Raw genomic sequence first — 22,078 nt, 5'->3', positions numbered from 1 at the left:
CAAGCATGTGACAGCATAAATATATTATGAAAAATGAGGAGTTTGGGCACCAAAAGAATCAGGATTCCTTCTAAACACACACACACACACACACACACACACACACACAGTGGTGGATTCCTTCTAAACACACACACACACACACAGTGGTGGATTCCTTCTACACACACACACACACACACACACACACACACAGTGGTGGATTCCTTCTAAACACACACACACACACACAGTGGTGGATTCCTTCTACACACACACACACACACACACACACACACACACACACACACACACACACACACACACACACACAGTGGTGGAGCTTGGCTTAAAGTTCAGGTGTTCCTGTACCCTGCCCGGCAGTATCGCTAACCAGGGGAATTTGATTAGATAGTTGAAGGCTGATATTACCTTTGCTCTCTCACCACAACTGAAATCGTTCTTAGCTTTTAGGTGGACCCCACTGTCTACCTTGGTGAGGCGTTTTCAAGAGCATAGAATCATCTTTTTCATTATCAAAAGAAGATGCTGTTTAATTTGAGGATCCTGTTGAACAATGCAGCTCTTAGAAATGGTCACAGTTTCGTGGTTCGAAATTTTCGGTAAGTGATGGCCAGAGATTTGAGTCTGACTTAGGAACCATAGTGATAACTGAAGTTCTATTCTGAAAAGGAGTGCAGCCTGAAAAGGCGTCTTTCTGCAGGGTGTAGTGCTGGGTTCAACCCTTATTTGAGACAGCTGTCTCTAATTCCAGCTGAGCTTTCATTTCTCAGTCCTCTGTAATCGGATTTCATAGCAGGCTGTTTGTGGGGTGGGTGGGGGGGGGACGTTAACCTCGGCAGGTAAAACAGACTAAATGTTCTGGACATCTTCCATTTGTGTACATTTTAAGCAGGCTACTGGCTGAAGAAAATTAGAACTAATTTACACAGGGCCTTCAGTTTGTATTTGGGTTTGCTGGAAAATTATCATTCTAGGGAGTGTGGATTAATCAGTTCTTTATAAAATAAAAAAACCAGACTCCAAATAACAATTGGATAAATATTTACAAAGCTGCTGCAAAGGAGCCTTAGGTGTGATGAGGATAATGATATTTTTTAAAATGAAATCCATATTTGAAATCTATCCCTGAAATTCTTGGTAGCATATGAATGGAGGCTGTTTCCAGTGAATTCATTATAAAAGCGACATCCTGTTACAGCCACTACACTGAACGTGCAGTGGAAGGTGGCGTGGAGTGTGTCTGTGGGGAAGGGGACAGGGATCATAAGTTAACCAAGGTAGGAAGGCCATGAAATGTGCACATCGTTGCTAGAAAGCTTCTGGAGTAATGGCACGTTAACAATCACATAGAATTTTCCCAGAGACTCTTTACAACCAACCTCAGAACAACTTCACTGACTTCCTAAAGGGAGAAGCTTCTAGTCTGGAAGTTCTCTCCCACTGTTAGGAAGCAGACCTGTGACAGTGGCCCTGAGTACCTCCTCTGGGGCCACCTGGCAGCTTTGTGTTCTTTGGACTCTACCACGAGCACCATTTCTTCAGTGAAGAGAAGACTCTCGGAAGCCAGATGACATTGTAAATGATACTGTAAATTAAGCCTGTAGTATTAGACCTAGATGGGACCGCAGAGCCACAGAATATTAGCCTTCTCTTATTTTACAGATAAGGTCAGTGAGGCCCAGACAGATTATGGCATTTACTGATTAGTACTAGAGTTAGATCACATAACCTAAAGATGTGGAGGAAAGCTCAGGTTTTGGAGTCTAAACTAGATTCAAAGCCTGGCACCACCACTTGCTGGCTATATTGACCTTGAGCAAGTCACTAAAATTTTCTGTAATGTTGCTTCACCTATAAAATGGGAAAAAGAGTAATATCTGCTCTGCTTACATCACAAGGTCGTTCAACAATTCATTTAATAAATACTTACTGAGCACCTACTTTGTGCCACACTCTCTGCAAGGTTTGGGGATACAGTGGCAAAGAAGGTAAGGAAGGTCCTTCATACCAGACACATGAAGTCATAGTCTACTGATAATCAGTGAGATAATATGTGTGCAAACTGTAAAGTGACAGACGAATGTTCATTATTTTATTATTCCATCCCACTGAGGTACATCAGATAAAAGTATGACGAAATTTTATTCCCGAGTTTTTAACAAAGAATCATCACTGAGCTGAAAATAATCAACTGAATGAATAACCAAAGCTTGGAGCTTAAACTTATACTCTTCTTTGAAAATTACAGTGATGATTGATTTTTAAAATAAGGACGACAAGTTCAATTTTTGCAAGTAAAACCCCTTCCAAATATTTGGGCTTCTTTGGTATTTACTAATATTCTATCGTCTCTATGCAATAGCCAGACTGTAATTCACAGAGTCTTGGCTAGCCATCTCTCACAGTGAATGGGGGCTGAGGCAAAAGCATGGCGAAATCAGCCTGAATCTATACCTGCTGTTTGAAAATATGAAAGCCTCGAATCACCCATGTCATTAGAAACTTAAGAGCATAAGCCTCTTGTGAAAATGGGATAATGTTGAAATGGTATCGTTCTCATGTGGCATGGGTATTTTTTCCCAACTATTTTAGTTAGCTATGCTACCTGCCAGCGAGATGAACTCAGAATTGCTGATCTCCAGTAAGACCTCTGGCTTTTGATGACCTCTCAGCAACAGAGAAAAGCTCCTTGTCAACTCTGCCTGTATTGTACTTTTACTTTGATTTTCAGCCTTCCACCGAGATTCGAGCTCTTTAGTTCCTCCATATCCCTTGGGAAAGGTGGAGAGACCTTGCTACAGAATGTACCACATGATCTTAACACTAGAGCATAATAAGAAATGCCACAAAATAGGGACTGCCCAGTTTTGAAGTGAGCAGCCATATTGCCATGGACAGGATAAAAATAACAGCTTAAGTGAGGCTGAAGCCATTCAGGCAGGCTCCCAAATCAATCATTTTTAGTCAATTATTATTTCTTTTTTTCTCCAAAATCAATAGGCTCAGACACCAAGACTGCCGAAAACACCCAATCCATAGGCTTTTCATCTCACAAACAAGGCTCTAGAGCCTGGCGGTGTTTGGATAATAGACAGTGTCCCATGATTTGTTGCCTATTAGGGAAACCACTTATAGCTTTTAAAGAAACCACTAAAAAAATCTCTTTCTTTATCAGAGAAGACCAATTTGTAAGTGCAGTTCAATTTCATCTCACAAATAGAAATTTCTTCAGAGAATATTGAGCTAAGCCACCCAATTTTGTGGAGGTTATGGATTGGGGTGGAGGTGACTCGTTTTCAGGTATTTCATTCCAGACCTCTCTTAAGGGCTTACATAACTCATTATGCTCCCTTCATCCCACACACATACTATCTCTATGCACGTGGACACATGGATGAAGCAATTACAGGCCATCCATGCTCTTGCCTAGAGGAGAGAAAATAATCCTCTTTGATTATTCACATCTTCTGTCATAGCTGAAAATGAATGCCTTTTTAAAAACATATTTCCTGACTTCAGAAAACTAGACAAGGTCTGAGATCAGGCATGGAACCGGGTTATGATGTTTCCCTTGGCCAACAGTAAAATTTGAGTCTATTTCTAGTTTGTTATTTTTAGTAATTTAGTGATTTAACTGAGATAGAAGAAGTAGAGGCAGATACAGATTTTCAACAGTTTCGGGGTTCCAGCCCTTTAATGTATCTGTACAAATCTAACCCTCTTCAATTTTCAGATGATGGGAAGTCGTGTCAGTTTAGAAGGTTGACGATCTCAGGTTTCTTAGAAACCACCTGTCACCCAGTTAAAACAGTGACTTAGACCACATAAGAGCATGAGGCAACAGTGAGAAAGGTTGCAGGTCAATTTTTAGTAATAGACTATTGTTATTGTTGTTAATGAAGTAAAGAAATTTGGAGATAATTAGTGCTTTATTTTTTCAAATCAGTATAGGATGAGATTCAAGGGTTTTGTGAAAATAAAGTCACTCTCCCTTGCATGCATTGCAGTATGACTTCTTGAGATGGCAAGAAAGGGATGAAATTAAAGGCGGGTCACTGAGAATTCAGATGGCTCCAGTATGACCCATGGGAAGTCTTGTGTTTATAAACTTCATGGATGTTGTGGAAGACGAAGACAAGATGGATCACTGATTTTGAGTTGATTTTCTTAATTTTTCAGATGAGGAATTGAGGCCAAAGATAGAAAATGATCTTCCCAAGGTCACAGTTGAACTAGGACTAGAATTGGAATAATTAAAACCACTGCTCTTTTTTTTCCGCTGCTTTGATTACTTTGATCTTTTCAAACTGATCAAGTTGGTCATTCTACCCTTGCACAATCTCCTTTTTAAAAATACAGCCAAAATATCTCAGTAAAGGAAAAAAAAAACACCAAGAAAATATGCTTTAATGGTTGCATCAATCTGCAACATTAAAGAAAGACAAAAATCTCAGCCATAAGGCCCACTGTCTCCCTCTTATGCCTCCAGAAGATAAAGTCTTCATCTCAAATTTTCCATGGGGATCAAAATACCATTTAACACTGAATTTTTTCCTATTCTGGCAAAGTCTGTTTCTGACTGACCACGTTTTACTCGAATCAAGCACTTTCTCTTCCAACAAAATACAATTATACAAGGGAACACATCCAGATCTCCTTCCGTGCTCCAAACAATTTACCAGAGTTGGAAAACACAGACTCTTGCAATGAAAGGTTTTATTCTGCCAATACAGAATATGCTTCCATTTTCTAGCTAGGAAGATATTTGGGTGAAGCTAACACAAAGGTCTACTATTACCTTGGCTTAACTTCTTAGCGTTCAGTGATTTGGGGTTGAGAAATCTATGTAATTATTTTTTCAAGGGATAAAATTATGTAAGGAACTAGTCTTGCTTTTTTCAAAAGCTCTGGCTTTAGCCAGACTGCAATGACAGTTTTGACAGAAAATCTGCACATGGTTCTCATTGTTTTCTCCAATATTGTATCCTCCCTATTGTGTGTTGGCTGAAAAATGATAATGTGGTTTAGGTCTGGTTTACCAAGGAGACACACTGAAGTATAAGAAAACCAAGTATTTTATGGGAGCACTAAAATAGTAATTCTGGCCCTGGTTCAGGTGCTCCAGAACCAGAGTAGGCTGCTTCCAACTGAGGCATGGGGTCTCTATAAGAACTTAGAAGCCATTTATGCCAGTGGCTTTAGCTGGCTGATTTGAGTTATCGATTTATCACCAGAAAGCAAGAAATGCTTGATACAGACCAGAAAAAAAGGGGGCCTGTGGCAGAGGCATTTCAACATGGTACAATTGTGGAACTCTTCTACTTTTCTCGAATTTTTAAATAGCTTAGGAAAGAGGTGTGGCAGCTCCATTTCAGAGCCAAGAGGAGGTCTATGAGGAGACAGTAAACAGGATAGGAACTTAAACTTGAACCATTGTGTTTGCTTTCCTTCCAGTGATAAATTTTCCTGGTTAGTTCTTGATATCTATGAAAAACAGTTATTTTTCCTATGCAAACATTTCCTGCCCCACCTCCTGAATAGAATCGAGAAAGGTGGTGACTCCTCTAATGATTTTTCAATGGTATGACTCCCCTTCACTGGTTGAGATGCAATTAAAAAATTTCCAGAATCTACCTCTCTACCCTTTTTGTCCCCAAGTACCCTGGGGACTTATTCTGTACAAGAGGGGCTCATGGAGAGAGGGAACCATAGTATTGGTATAGTTCACTGTTACTGTACTTTGGATTTGGCTCTCATGGTGCTATGGGCAGAAGTTTGTCCCACCAGGTCCTCTCACCAGCTTTCCAGGTTTTTGCACTTGACTCAGATTGCTGTGCCTGAGATCCAAGGTTATAATGCTCTTGTTTCACGTGCATATGTCCAACTATTGTTCCCAGGAGTGTAAATACTGTCCGAGAATAGTTGAGCCCTGGGGAATTTCAACTTTAACAACATACTAGGCCACAATCAGTTTTCCTCCATGACTCTCAAGCCTTGTGTTCAGCCTGGGCCACAGCCCATACTTGCTTTTCCCTTAACATTAATTCTGTTTTGGGAGCTCTTGGTATTTTTTTTTTCGTCATCAGAGTTTGATCAGGATATTGAAAATCCATCATGGCAAATCTCTCTAAATTCATTCTCAGAAATCTGCTGAATTCATTCATATACAAATTGTTCTACTTCTTCCCAGAGATATATCATTCATTCATCCTTTTACCTAAGAAATATTTATTGAATACCTACTATATCCCAGACATTGCAATAAGGACTGCATATATATTAATAAATAAAACAGGCAGGATCCCTGCCATCATGGATCATATAGTTCAACGGGAAGGTAAAAAGTAAGTAATATAAAGAGATACACAAATATATATTTAAGAATTGTGGTAAATATCATGAGCAAAATGAAGGCAAAACAGAGACTACTTAGTACAGTCAGGGAAGGAATCTCCCAGGAGGTGGTATTTAAGCCTAAGGATGAGAAGGAGCCAGCATTGAGAGCTGAGGGAATAGTGTTCTGGACAGAAAGAATGGTATGTGAAAGAGTCCTACAATGAGAAAGCATTTGGACCATAGGCAGTCCTTCCTTTGCAAGGTCCCAACATGCAGGAATTTCAATTAGTGCAGTTGAGTCAAATAACACCAGTCTTTCAAGTACACAGTTCAAGTTTCAGCTGCCATAGTATATTAATTGTGAGTAGCTGCATAAAGTAAAAACCTCATTGCTGGCACTTTTGTATACAAATCACTATGTAAATCACTATGTAAATAACAGCTGCACATCATGATCAGTGACCAATCACATCAAGTTTCGGTGATTGCTCACTGTGCATCTGTTATTCAGTTTATGTAAACAGCAAAGAGTATAGTTGTGCTGCTTTTTTCCCCAATGACAAACTGATGTGCCATTTTATAAAAATGAATAACTGAAAGGAGGAATTGTCTGACAGAGACCAAAGTGCAGCAGAGAAATAAAAAATAACACTGGCAGTTACATTTGAATCACATGGGAATGCATTTATAGAAAAAATAGCTGGTGGTGCGATTGTTGACCCTGCTACTGTTTGAGAGGCTCTAGCTATGCAGTCAGAGGAATTGAGTGAAGACAAACTTACCGACATAAATGAGGAAAATGGTTGTGACATAAAGTATAAAGATGTTCCAGAGGAAGTGACACCAGCAAAACACTTAGACATTCAAGGAATTATCAGAGATATTTTACATATTGAAAGTGCAAAGGATAAAATGTTGGAAGTTGATCCAAACTTAGAAAGTACGGCAATTCACCAGAGCATAGACAAGATGTTTGCTCTGTAACATATGCTATATAATAAGAAGACAGCATGCACGGTTCAAACTACTCTTGACAGTTTTACAAAAAATAAAACACTCTAAGTCTCAATATTTCTAATGTTTTAAATTACAGTGTAATAAATATATTTGTTTTACTCTTTTTTTCATTTCCCTACACATTTATAACTGGAAATATGAGAGTGTTTCATGTCTTGACAAAAAATTAAAAGTCACGGAACAATTGTGATTTTTTTCCAACTTATTATTAAGGTTGCTCTGCACGGTTGCAGATATAATGGTCATTTACAGTCCCACACTACCATGCAAAGCCAGAATGATCTGTATTTAAAAAAAAAAAAAAGAAAAGAGAAAAGAAAAGAAAAAGCTTATCTGCTAATACTTATCAGAGGCGCAATCCCAGGGCAAGAGTGAAGGCGATATTATCAGTAACTGCCCTATGGAGATTGGAGTCACAAGGAGGTATTCTTCTGATTACTTGTGGTCTGAAAGAAATAATTTGAAATAAGGTTTCTCTTGCTATATAAATTTTAAAATGGAAGGTCTGGATAAAATGGGAAGATTCAAGCAGAATGTTTGTATCTTCCTTTTATCTTTAAACTTGAATCTGTCAATGGAGAAATAACAAGAACATCATCTCACAGTGCAATCCCAACAGCACAACATTAACCCAACCCTAAACCCAACCCTAATCCCAACTTCTTGGAGTATAAGGACAAATCTGAGAAACACCCAGAGACCTTTTACTTCTCCCAATCTGTCTCCTGCTTATAAGAGCTGGAAGTTGGAGCTTTTTTGAAGTAGCTGAAGATGATGTTGGGTCTCCTCTTTCACCATTATTTTCCTGCTTTCTCTCATGGGAAGGGGGAGAAAAATTAAGTTCCATGCATCCTTTCTTTTTCTCTGAGATTCAACACCACCACCACCACCACAATTCCAAGATCTATGCTATTCTCTTGAATGAAACTTGTAGTCCTGTGTTTAGAAGGAAGTAGATACAACACAACCCTGCAAGGGCTGAGAGTGTGGGAGGGTACTGAATCCCTTAAGTGTTGCCCTGATGACTCAGCTTTTCTGGGCTCCAAAATTGCCAGGAGAATGAGCTTGAGCTCTCAGCAAAAAATAATTCCTCAAAATTAGCATATGAGTGGTTTCTCCCGTTGTCGATGGGAGTTCAATAACCATAGTGATGTTTCACAAATATTATATGTTGGCTAATTGAACATAATAAAAAAATTTCTCAAATCCTGGGGAGCAGGGTTTTCCAGCAAAGCTTTTTCCCTTTTAAAAATAATACTGGAGAAAGTCTTAAGCCATAGAATATTAATGTTTTATTTGAGATACAGAGTCAAGAGAGTTTATCCCCTGTGATTTTATCTTACTTGGACCTTATTCCAGAAAAAAAAAATTTTTTTTTGCAAAGATGCCCTAAATGTGATTTGGGAAAGTTTAAGCTGCATGCCTCTACTTCAACTCAGATGTTAAACCTGTTTACAGATACCCAAATTCAGCTGACTGTAAGAAATGCAAGAATATCAGTTTAAGGGTTTACTTCTCAACAATATCAGTACTTGTTTATTCCAAGTGTTGCTTAATGTTATCACTAATTAACATTATCAGAACCAAACACATAACCAAAATACATATGTAAAAATACATTTTCTGCCTAAATGTCATATCTTTAAATTATCAAATTTCTGAATAGTATTATCCAAATCTTGGACACAGTTTTGTAAGATTTTTACTAGGGTTCAAGTGGAAGGAAGAAAATGAAGGTCTATTCCAGAAACTTGTTTAGCCAGCAAGATATTTTTGTATATTTACAAATTTATTTTTTAAATATTTGGTTCTTCTCAGTCTAAACTTTTACATTTTCTAATGTTTTGTTTTGTACACAGTCTATTAGGGTAGTAACACATATATTATATAAATAAGTAAACATACATTGTAGATCCATGTCCAAAATGTTTTAATGTTAGGGGTCTGTAATAAAAATAAATTGTGGACCACTGCTTTAAAGAAATTTCCATTTAGAGAGTAGATGAATGACATATTTTTAAAAGTTGTAAGTGATGGGTGCACCTGGGTAGCTCAGTCGGTTAGGCATCTGCCTTCGACTCAGGTCATGATCCCAGGGTCCTGGGATCCAGCCCCATGTCGGGCTCCCTGCTCAGTGGGGAGTCTGCTTCTCCCTCTCCCTCTGCCTGCCACTCCCCCTGCTTGTGCTTTCTCTTTCTCTCTCTCTGTCAAATAAATAAATAAAATCTTTAAAAAAAAGTTGTAAGTGATGAATCACTGAATTCTATTTCTAAAACCAATATTGCACTGTATGTCAATAAAAATTTAAATAAAAAATTTAAAAATAATAAAAAAATAAAAGTTGAAGGCTATGGTACATCTTTGAAACAGGTACGTTGACCAAAATTTTGATCCACATATTAGCTGAAAACACTAATTTCTATTGGAATTGAATATCATTAGTATCTTTTCTTAAAAGATATTTTATTTATTCATTTGAGAGAGAGAGAGAGAGGAAGCGAGAATGTGAGCAGGGGAGAGGGTCGGAGGGAGAGGGAGAAGCAGACTCCCCACTGAGAAGGGTGCCTGACAGGGGGCTTGGTCCCAGGACCCCAAGATCATGACCTGAGTTGAAGGCAGCCACTTAACCAACTGAGCCACCCAGGCGCCCCTGTCATTAGTATCTTATATTAAATCAATCAGTCAACCATTAGCCAACTAACTCATAAACCCTCGATCTTTATGGAAGTTCCTTTCCTTATTAACTAGAATCTCTGAAGGGCTTAACGTCACAAAAAGTCAACTGAAAAAAATCTATTCATCTATCAAAGACTAAATGAACCAATCAACTCTGCCAGCAAGTTGGATGTTTAGTGAAATATTCCTTTATCTAAGTTATTTGACATCATGCATTGGAAACAACAAATTGAGTGAATTTGTGATTTTCCTACCTATCCTCTTGTCATCATTGCAAGACATACATAAATCCCACCAAAGAATTTACTCTTCATCTCAAGTAGTCCAAGCTCTTTCGTTAAGCTGAAATTCAAGCATGATCATTTTGTGACAGTTGTTTTACTTCTAGTAAGATTAATGTTTAGTGCCTGTGGTGAACCACAATTTGCCCTTCATTATTCATAATTTCTAATTGTATACAATATAATTATTGTTAAATAGAGATAACACTGGGAAAATGAAAGAATAAACATTTTCTATTTTAGATACTGATTGCCCCAAATAATAATTATTGTCATCACAATGTTACCAAATGTTAAAATGGGACTCTTTCCATCTCAGTTTCTGCTCAGGCCCAATAGGTGTTACTCTTCCCTCATTCCAAAGTGAGATGCTATGCCATTAAAACAGGAACAAAGGAGATACATAAGAATTAGTTTTGCAACCCACTGGTGACCACTTCCAGCTTCTAAAATGGACTGCAGAAACTAAGAGATGGGTTGTAGATTAGAAGAGGACTTTTAAAGTGTTACCACTGTGTATGACAGGGAGAGGTACTCTCCCCTCACCTCCAGCCAAGGGAAAGTGGCTCCAAGGGCATCGATATCTTTAATAGGACAGCTTGAGGACACCATACACCAAATCCAGGCCTATACCTGGGAAATCTAGAGTAAGAAGGACAGGTTGCCTAGCTGTTTTGATGGCAGAACAAGAGGAGAGTCTATACTGGAATGAAACTGACTCTTGTCACAGCAAAGAGCATGAAGAGCTTCCCATGAACCAATACAGACTGAGAAAGAGACCTAGCATGGTATTGTTTCACATGATGGCCAAGAGACCTCTGGAGGTTGGGGAGATCTCTGCAAAAGGAGTCTGGATGCGTTCCCTCAGATGGCACGAGCAATGTAATTGTCCACCACCAAGGACTACTGTGAGAAATTCCCAGTGATGACAGAGTTCTCCGAAGGACCCTCCAAAGCACCCCACAAGAGAGAGAGCCTCAAGTACCAGAACAGAACCAGACTTTGTCTGACCCTTAACTCCTCGCCTTCCCTAGGCTTTACTTGGAGGGACTAAAGGCAGGGAAATAGAGGAAACAGCTCAACGTCCCTCTTCCCTCTAGAGGGGGCCAGCTTGAATTAGGCATGAGCTGAAAGGAAGAAGGGTGTTAACTTGCAGTACATTTCTTAAAGTTAAAAAAAGTCATTATTATTATTACACATTATTTTACTGAGACTCTTAGGGGAGGAATAAAGTAAGCACAGAGGATTGTTTTTAATTTTATTTTCTGAAAGTTACTAGAAAAGCCACAAGGCCCATTGTATTTGGGACAAGTAAAGAACAAATCTCCCAGAATAGATTTGAAGGGCGGTAGGGTAAAAAGAATGAAAATGTTTTCTATTGTATGGACATTGTAAATTCTGTTTGTATAATCAATCATATAATCAATCAATAAAAGAGCTAAAATTTATCGAATGCTTATTATATGCCAGGCATTGTCTGATTTCCATGCATTAAATCATTTCATCCTCACAACCCTATAAGATTATTATACTCATTTCCTAGGTGAGGGAGAAATTTAGGTGCAGAGAGAGATTAGGTAACTTGTCTGAAGTTGCACAGTTAGTAAGTGGCAAAGCCCAGCAAATGGCTATTCCCAGCAAATAAGAATTCAACTCCTTCCTCAAAGGTTTCTTTTCTCTCAACATCCAAAATATTGGATATCTAAAATGCAAACCAAAGCCATATCAATTTTAATGCATTAGCACTTTGCAGAGACACATGAGGCTCCATGTGATTTGCTATGTTTTGTTTCAAGAATAAAACAATGAATCACCATAGGTCATGGGTTTTTTTGTCTTAAATATATATTTCTCTTTCTTTTTCTTTTTTCTTTTTTGTAGATGTGGACAACCACTACAAAATAAAGTACAGCTGAAGGGTCGTGACCTCCTCACTCTAAAGAACTTTACAGAAGAAGAAATTAAGTATATGTTATGGCTATCGGCAGATCTAAAATTTAGGATAAAACAGAAAGGAGAGGTATGTAGCATTTTCATCTTACTTTCTGATACTACCAACCAGCCTTTTTAAAGACAGCCTTTCCGAAGAAGGAGGGGAAAGAAAATATATTAAAATTCCTAAACAGTAGCTAAGTAATGAAATCACACAGTCAAGGTAATTGATTATCACTGAGTGTACAGACATATAAAAAGCATAAGAATCAGTTATTCAATGACAAGTCATTGCACTTCTTTCATGTGGAATGTTGAAATTCATTATTAATTGGATCAGAACCTAAGGAACCATTTCTCTGGAAAGATTTTATTTTTATACCTTCATTCTTGTCTCTGTGCGTTTTCTATCAAGTTAAAAATAAGGATGATACTTTTTTTCCTGGCAAAAAATTTCAGTTGTGAATAACTATCAGCTATATGATCATTAGGATAATGTCCAAAAATTCATAGTGATGTGACAGTGTTAAAAATAATTTAGATTAGCAAAGAAACAATTAAGTGGTAACCAAGTAGGAGAAGAGATGGGATATGGTACTTAGCGGTAAGCATTATTCTGCATTTTGAGCAATTTATGTTTGAAACACACTTAATTAATGCAGCAGCTTCATTTAGGCTGCTTAATTGTGAAAGCATTTTCGTGTTCCAAGCTGGTTCAAAAGCACTTTAAAGAGCTGGTTTCAGGTTGAGGAAGTTTTACACAACCTTGGTTCTCTTATCTAGTTCATTAGCTCTCCAAGTTTAGAAAACAGGAGTGTCTCCAACTATTATGAGTTGACATTCCCATATAAGACCTGAAATAAGGAGAAAAGGTCCCCCACTACCCCAGGCCTATTCTTCATACTTTGTGTGTAAGGAAAGTTAGCTGGCAGGAATCTATTTGTTCCAGAACTCATCCTATCGGGAAGTCTATCTACGAGAAGAGGAAGGAGGAAAAGCCCCACCCCACACCCAAACTCTCCAGATCATTTCCAAATGATTTCCAGAAACAAAGCCTTTGCACTCCCACAAGGATGCATGATTAAAGTGTAGTTGGGGCTTCATCTTTAGGAGTCTTAATGCCCCATGTTGTGACAGAGTAGCATTGTTTCTAGCTGAGAAAACACTTCTGAACCAAGCATCTTCAAGGTCATTGAGCATTGATATGGGTTTCCATGGATTTAGGTAAAAAGATGGCTCCAGTTGGAAATATTAAGATACTTTGGAACAAGTGTTCAGGTTGAACACAGAGCAACTAATATTTTCTAATTACAAGTCAATAAGCTGTAGGAGTTTTCCTGTTCCCTTCCTCCACTTGTATAGAACATGAAAAAAAAAAAAACACTTTAAATTCACTTTTTAAGTAATATTTTGAATGCTTATTTGGAAGCAGTGATTAATTATTCTACATCTTCTGGTAATGTAAAGAATAACTTTTGAAACATAATCTTTGATATTGGATATAAAATATTTTTCATTTTAATTGTATTCTTGTCCTTAATTTTCAGTATTTGCCCTTATTACAAGGGAAGTCCTTAGGCATGATTTTTGAAAAAAGAAGTACTCGAACAAGACTGTCCACAGAAACTGGTGAGTCCCCAGACAAACTCGCACTTATGCTGAAGAGGGGGCCAGAGGGTGAGGATTTGGGAGGAGTTGCCCAGTGGGGGAATTTGTCTGTCTTGTTAGCAAGCATAAAGGGAAAACACTGTCACTGGGAGTAGCAGTGTGAGCCTCTGAGTGTTCTTTCCAATTCTCAAAGAAGCTGTAAGCAGAAAGATTAGCGTCATCTGTAGGAATTCCATGAAGAATTGATTACAAGTCCCAAAGAGCTTTTCATGTTCAGTACAAAATATGAGTGGACACAAATTCTCAGCCTTCAAACTCATGTGGGTAAGAAATGTGTCCTAATAGGTAAAGAATTTTTTCTTGCTTGCTCCAATTTTGCAGGATGGTGGAAACCGAATCTCTGCAATGTTTGGCATCCTCAGTCATTTCAGGGCTTACTTTGTCAATGTAGGCTCTCTTCTCCCTTTCCCCACAGTCATGGGTAAGCCCTGGAGAGTATGTGAAGGAGATGTCTAGAGCTATGGGAATCTGAGCGTTGGTAGTCAGGACATCATCATCAGATATCCACACTGGAGTCCACTGGGACTTCTATATCCCCATTGGACCTTGGCTGTCTCCCATTCACTGGAGTTTGCTTCACTTGGATCACAAGACCTGAAATGTTTCTTGGTTTGACTCTCTCAACCCTTGGCAGCTCTCCATGTCATACTGGGTACAGAGATACTGCAAGGCTTTCTCTATCCTTCCTTCTTCAGGCTGAGTGCCAGGGAGTTCTATAACATGTGTTGCCTCCTAGAGCTCTGTCTTAAAAATGAGACACAGGTGTTATCAACTCTGGGGTTCCCCAGACTCATCTGAAATTTCCATCATGCTTCCCACCCCTCAGTAGTTGGCCTGGGGGGGCAGACAGCAGGGCACAGTGTCAAAGGTCCATCAATTTCTATTTCTGTTGTTGCTTCTCTCTTGCTTCTCTTTTTCTGCTCTAAGGTCCCAGTATTGGAGGCTAGGTGATGAAGCAGGAAGAAAAAACTGGCTCTGACTATCCAAGATTTCTTTCAAATCTACTGTTTGTGCCTGGAATCGTAAGCTATTGAAACTCAAAATTTCTTTTTTCTCAAACTATTATCTCTGTTATGTTTCAAAAAGTCCATTTTGAAACTCATAAACCACATATCACCTCTTTTCTTTTTCTCTGCCTTTCTGCTCTGTCAGATCTCCCTTGAATCAATAACATGACTGCCCAAATGGACGAATGGATAGGATCAAAAAGGAGGTACCACAAACAAAAACACATTGGTTAATTCTTCAAATATTTCATCCTATCTACAAGCATCAGAGCTTTCTAGGGTTAGTTAATTAATTAATTAATTAATTTTAGAGAGGGAAAGAGAGAGAGGAGGGGCAGAGAGAGAATCTTAAGCAGGTTCCATATCCAGGGCAGAACCCAACGTGGGGCTCGACCTCACAACCCTGAGATCATGACCTGAGTTGAAATCAAGTCAGACGCTTAACAAACTGAGCCACCCAGGCGCCCCATAAGAGCTTTCTAGGGTTTAGAAGCAAACAACTATTTTACGCAGTTCTTGCCTTGTAATAATCAGTAATGAGGTTCATCAAATATATAACAAAATAAAGTTCAGAGGGATTAAGTGACTTGGTAATACAAATAGCACCAGGATACAGATCTCAAGTTCACTGTTCTTACTAATGCACTCCCCTTGCCCCTGGAGAGAAGAAAGGAGGGTGAGAAGAACCATATAAGGTGTCACCTAGTCTTTAAGTCTCAGGAAGAAAACAGATGAGAACATTTTGCTCTTTAAAGATGGCTCCTTTAAGAAATCATGTTGACATTTGAGGGAAAATGAATATTGCATAAACCAGTCAGTAATTCTCATATTCTGCTCCTTTTCAACGCCAGCCTTCTATGAGTTGGGCAGAATTTTATTTTATCATTAGTACTTAAGAGAGGTGTTCTTTTTTGAAGTCATCAGAAGAATGGATTAATACATAGACATTTCTCAATTTTAAGGTTTTTAAAATTAATTTTTCTTAGTTGTTGGTGTTTTCTGCAACTTTTCTCTGTTCAGATGCTATGCTATTTTTGATGTCAAATATCCCTGAATAAGTGATCAGTTTTACCATTCACATATAATGTGGTAGTTAAGCTATTAATAAAACTAAGAGTGAAGACTTAATAAGCCTTCGGGTGCAGACCCTGTGCCAAGTGCTCTACATTAATTACAGGGATTATCTCATTTAATCCTTATGAAAATTCCATGAGGACAAGACAATTGAGGAAAACAGGCTGAAACGGGTTCAGCAAATGGCCCACAGACACATAGCTAATAAATGGCAGACCTAGGATTGTAAGCTATGATTAAATGTATTTTTTAAGGATCTAATTTAATTTGAACAGGTAATAGTCATGTTTTATTCCAGTAAAATTGTTTCTACAGATGGCATTAAGCAGTTTGTTGGATGATGGTTTTGTATCTAGAAGCGCTCTAAAACTGGCACAAAATTGCAAACTGTAACAACAAATACATGAGAAAAGCAACATCTGACCATAAAAAGTTATGGTTCACAGAGTATTCATCATTATCTTCAATAAATATCCATGAGTCTAATTGTACATGGCATCCTGCCAAACTCAACAGGAGGAGAATCTGTCAGAATAAGTAGTTGCTTTAAATGCTTACAGAAACAGTAAACCTCAACCAAACCCATAGCAGAGCATTTCTATAATGTGCATGTGCATCTTATTTGTTGTCCTTTGGCACAATTTTCCATCAAAACCTGTTACCTTGGTATTTAGAATGAAAGTAGGATGTAATTAAAACTGTCTATTATTGCCTCAGACTTGTGCCAGCCTCCTCATAGGAAAGTCCTTGAGGATTCCATCCCCAGCCTGAGTTGCAGAGATACAACCGTATTTCTACTTATCTCAGGGGACAGAATAAAATTCGCCACTTAACTTAAGCCATCTGAATTGTTCATGTAATATTTTTATTAAAGTGTAACATGCCTACAGAAAAGTGCACAAATCCTGAAGCTCACATAGTTCAATGAATTCTTACAGTAAACACATCTTCGTAATTAATACCCAGAAAGAGAAACAGGACATTAAGAGTGCCCAGAAGCCTCCCTTGTATCTCCTTCTAGTTGCTACTCCCCCTACCCAAGGTAACCATGATCCTGGTTTCTAACATCACAGGTTAGTTTTGCCTGTGATGGAATCATTCAGCATATGCTCCTTTCTGTGTGGTTTCTTTTGCTCGGCATTATGTTTGTGAGATGTACCGACGTCGCTGTGGTAGTTGTAGATCATTCATTCCTCCCCCATTCTGTGTGTATGCCTGCCAGGCAAACTGCAATTCTCCTATGTGTCTACCAATGATTATATTCTTTTATTGCAAATTAAGTGAGCAGATAGAAGGATACATTTATTAATCTTGGTAAGTGCTGTAGCTGATAGAAAAAATGCACAAGGCATCCTAAGAGATGGTTCTTTTCATTATTTAACTTTGGTATTTCACTTTCAAGGTGACAGAGAAGCTGGTGCTTTCCAAGCTATTTCAAATGCATCATCTTTACAAAGGTGACAATGTAAAAAATCGTGATGCTATACTGCAGGTATGAAAGTGAAGCACAGAGAGGCTCATACTGCCTTAGTTCTACCAGCAAGAGCCCTCAGAGCCCTCACATTTCCAGTGCATGACTTCTGTTTAAATAGAAATAAAGCTTGCACAGATCTGTGAGGAAAAGAGAAAAATCAGATGTACACTTATTTTCCCAGCCAGAACCTAAGATATTAACAGAATAAACCCTTTGTTCAAAAAATATCCAACATGCATGCATAAACAAATGACAGATAAAAGCAGACTTCTCTGGATGAAGGGTGAAGAGAGAGGCGAGCCCTGTCCCTCTGCCCTCCTCTCCTCAGCAATGGCGGCTCCAAGAGGTGGCTCTGAACCCCTGGTACTCTCCAGAAGCACTTATCACTAGCCAGGTCTGAGAAGCTGGCAAATGCTTGACCTGTGCTTTTAAACTGGGGTCTGAGGCTTCTTTCTGACAAGTGACCACAATTGCAGAAGAAATTCCTTCTCAGAGGCAATGTCCCCCCATCTTATCTCCTTCGAGAACTGCTGAAGGCTTGGACTCTTACTTCTTTTTTTTTTTTTTTAAGATTTTATTTATTTATTTGACAGAGAGACAGCAAGAGAGAGAGAGCACAAGGAGGGGGAGTGGGAGAGGGAGAAGCAGGCTCCCCACTGAGCAAGGAGCCCAATGAGGGGCTCGATCCCAGGACCCCGGGATCATGACCCGAGTGGAAGGCAGACGCTTAACGACTGAGGCACCCAGGCGCCCCTTGGACTCCTACTTCTTAACATTTTCTATAACCCCTCTCCCTACCCCTACCTCATAAGTCCAGGCTTGATGTGAGTCTTCCTTGTAGAACAAAGAGGAAAGGGAAAAGGCAGCAACCTAATCCTGCATTGTTATAGCAAAATGACTTCTAGTCGAAGTAAGAGTATGACTTGGAGCAGACCTGCCAGGAAGTCTTAAACTCTTTGAAACCTTCCTCCATAGTTTCCAACCCTCAATGACATTCATTTCTGTGCTAGGCAAACAGTAGGTGCACAGTAAGTCCTTTCTTGGTGAATGTGCAGTATTCACATTTGTGTAGGTGATATTCCCTGTTTAGAAACAGATTAAATACTCAAGAGTGATTAGTGATTATAATCATCACTAAATTCCATCAGCTCACTTCACACATAATAGAAAATTCTGTTCTTTCTGTTAACAATATTAAGAGATGTTTGCAAGTGAAAAGAATGGGTCCCCTCCCCAGAGTCAAAATCCCTCCTACATTTGTTCAATAAGTATTTGTTGGGTCCTTACTATGTACCGGTATTTATTCTAGGTTCTTGAGAATGATAAATCAGTGAACAAAAGAGAGGACAATTCCTGCCTTTGTTGAGCTTATGTTCTAGTGGGTACACAGACAATAAACAATAGACATAATAAATAAGTGGATGGATGATATAGTATGTTGGAAACAAGGAGAAGAATGTTACTGGAACTGAGGGCAAAACACGTACTCCATTATTTGGATTTGGCTTTTACTCTGAGTGAAATGAAGAATCTTTGGAAGGTTTTGAACAGAGGGACATGATCTAACTTGCATTTTATTTTTTACTTTTTTTACTTTTTTAAAGATTTTATTTATTTATTTGAGATAGAGAGAGAGAGCACGAGCTGGGGTGGGGGGCAAAGGGAGAGGGAGAAGCAGGCTCTCCACTGAGCAGGGAGCCCAACACGGGGCTCGATCCTAGGACCCTGGGATCATGACCTGAGCAGAAGGCAGATGCTTAACCGACTGAGCCACCCAGGCACCTCTAACTTGCATTTTAAAAGGCTCTCTTGGACTGCTCTGTTGAAAATAAACTGCAGAGGTTGGGGGTTGAGACAAGACAGAATCAGTGAAATCCATCAGTAGGTAGCTATAATACATGGAGGCAAGGGCCAGAGTGGTAGCAGTGGAAGGGGTAAGAGGGACACATTCTGGATATGTTTTGAAGGGACAGCCATCAAGATTTCTGATGTATTGGGTAAGAGAAGAGATGTTAAGGATGACTTCAAGGTTTCTGCCTGAGCAACTGTGAACAGGATGGACCAGGTAGAGCAAGATAGAGGGGAAGATCAAGGGTTCAGTTTGGGAAGTATTGAGTTTAAGACGTCTGTTAGATACATGAGCAAAGATGTTGAGAAGGCAGTGAGATTTACCCTAGAGATATTTGGGAGTCATCAGCATATAGATGGTATTTCAGGCTATGAGACTGGATACGATTAGAAAGGGATTAAGTATAGATGGAGAGAAGAAGACCAAGGACTGGCCCTGGGGGATATCAACATTAAGGGGTCAAGGAAAAGAGAAGAAACCAGCAATGGAGATTGAGAAGGAGCAACTACTAAGGTAGATGTAAAAGCAAGAAGGTGTGGTATCCTGGGCAGTGTGTGAAGAAAGTTTATCAAGGAGAAGGTGGTGAACAACTTTGTTAAATGCTGGTAATTCAAGAAAACTGAGAACTGAAATGGCCATTAGCTGAATCATTGGTAACTGGCGAGAGGAGTTTTGGTGCAGTGTTGTGGGGGGTGGGGGGGAGGTGCGTGCAAAGTGTTATGGGGATATGAGAAAAGAGGCACCGAAGAGAGAAAGAAAAAACAATTTTGCTGCAAAGCGAGCAAAGAGTTAAAGGGGTACATAGCAGGGGAAAGAGGGACAAGAGGAAATTTGCATTTGTTTTTTATTAATGAGTGAAAAAATGAGAATAGCATATTCATGATGAAGGTAATGTAAGGGAGAAAGGAAAGAATTGCTAGAGCAACGTTCTTGAGTATGCAAGGAAGCATGCCTTCTAGTACATACATAGGGCATGAAAAGATCATCTATGCTTAATAGGAAGGAAAGCAGAATATATAGGTACAGATGCTGGCAGGTGGGGAAATGGGTGGTGGAATCTGGAAGTTCTCTGATTGCTACCATTTTATAGTGACACATGAAGCAAGGTCATCTGCTGAGTGCTGGCTCTACTTTCAAAATATATCAAGAATCCAATCACTTTCTCATCATTTCAGCTGCTACCATCCTGGTCCAAGCTATCAACTGTCACCCAGAGTTTTGCAAACGGGTCTACGGACTGGTCTCCCTGCTTCTGCCCTTGCCCCACCACAGATGTTATATTAAAACATAAGTTCATCATGTGAGTCTTGTGCTCTAATCCTCCAATGGCTTTCTATCTTACTCAGACAAAAGTCAAAGTTGTTGTTTCCTTTCTACCTTCCTTCTGCAACCTCACCTCCTACTACTCTCCTCCTCACACACTCTGTACCTTCCCTACCAATCTTCTTGTGCCTTGAACCCACCAGTCATGCTCCTTTCTAAGGACCTCAGGACATGCTCTTTCCACTGTCTGGTATGTTTCAGTGTGGCTTCTTTGACCACATTCAAATTAAAACTCATATTCCCTACATTCCCTATCTCCCCTCCCTGCTCTATTTTTCTTATGGCACTTACCAACGTCTACCATACAACATATTTAATTTACTCATTCAGTTTATTATTTGGCTTTCCCCATTGGAATGTAAGTTCTGGGTAAGCAGGGACTTGTACTCTGTTGTTTATAATGCTCTCCCCAATGCCTAGAATATCACCAGGCACATTCTTTTAGAATGAATGAATAAATTTCAGAACTATGCTGTGATGCCAGGGCCTATTGTGATCACTCCACAGAGACGAAATGTGCCTTCCACCAAAATTTGGTTTGACTGTTGACAGTGAGGATGCCACACACGCACCAGGAGAGCATGAAAAGGTTTGTTACTCACATAATGTGGCTTCCTGGGTAGGGTAGGACTCTCTCCCACGCTGGTCTCAAAGTGGCATTAGAGAGTGGAGAAATGATACTGGCCTGGGCTTTTCGTGTGGGTAGGAGGTGAGGCTGGGGTGAAGCTTCCCATGCACAGGGCAGGCCTTGTTTAGTTTGAACCTCCTGCTAGTGCCAAGGGAGGGAGCATGTGCACTTTCTTACCAGCTTGCCCAGATATAGGGCAGAAGGATAAGGGAGTGTGATGGTTGGCTTGAAAACTGGTAGCAGTGAAACATCATAAATGGAGTCAGACTCTTTACTACAGGACCCATTGCAAGTAGAATCGTTAGTGTGTTTCATGTTCTCTGACTCTACCTGGGACGTAGCACATCACATCTGTGAGGGATCTCAGGGCTCTAGGCAAATTGTTTGATTTTCCAGATGAAAATGACTGAGTACAATTTCACTATATTGTCCTGTCTTTGCAAATTCCAATGGAAGTTGGCTCAGAGGCTGGCTCCCCTGTGGCAAGCCCTAGGGCTGTAAGTTCTTAAAAACAATCTTGAACAAGGTTTTAAACTCTTGACTCTCAGAACCTTTGTCTATAAAATTCTTTTTTTTAATTTTATTTTATTATGTTATGTTAATCACCATACATTACACCATTAGTTTTTGATGTAGTGTTCCATGATTCATTGTCTGCATATAACACCCAGTGCTCCATTCAGTACGTGCCCTCTTTAACACCCATCACCAGGCTAACCCATCCCCCCACCCCCCTCCCCTCTAGAACCCTCAGTTTGTTTCTCAGAGTCCATAGTCTCTCATGGTTCGTCTTCCCCTCCGATTCCCCCC

The 22,078-nt window shown here is 39.4% G+C and overlaps 1 protein-coding gene across 1 annotated transcript in view; it reads left to right on the top strand.

Annotated features, from left to right (window-relative positions):
* The first annotated feature begins 301 nt into the window (after positions 1-301).
* The window catches only part of OTC (ornithine transcarbamylase), a 61,198-nt gene continuing 39,421 nt past the window's right edge, over positions 302-22,078 (top strand). The window contains exons 1-3 of the mRNA XM_006746577.3: positions 302-602; positions 12,195-12,333; positions 13,793-13,874. Of these exons, the coding sequence (XP_006746640.1) occupies positions 526-602; positions 12,195-12,333; positions 13,793-13,874 (298 nt within the window). The 5' untranslated portion in view covers positions 302-525. The remainder of the gene's footprint in view (positions 603-12,194; positions 12,334-13,792; positions 13,875-22,078) is intronic.

This window comes from Leptonychotes weddellii, chromosome X (genome assembly GCF_054177405.1).
Source record: "Leptonychotes weddellii isolate Sample4059 chromosome X, ASM5417740v2, whole genome shotgun sequence".
NCBI classification, from domain to species: domain Eukaryota; kingdom Metazoa; phylum Chordata; class Mammalia; order Carnivora; family Phocidae; genus Leptonychotes; species Leptonychotes weddellii.
This window is presented reverse-complemented; position numbering and strand designations above follow the sequence as displayed.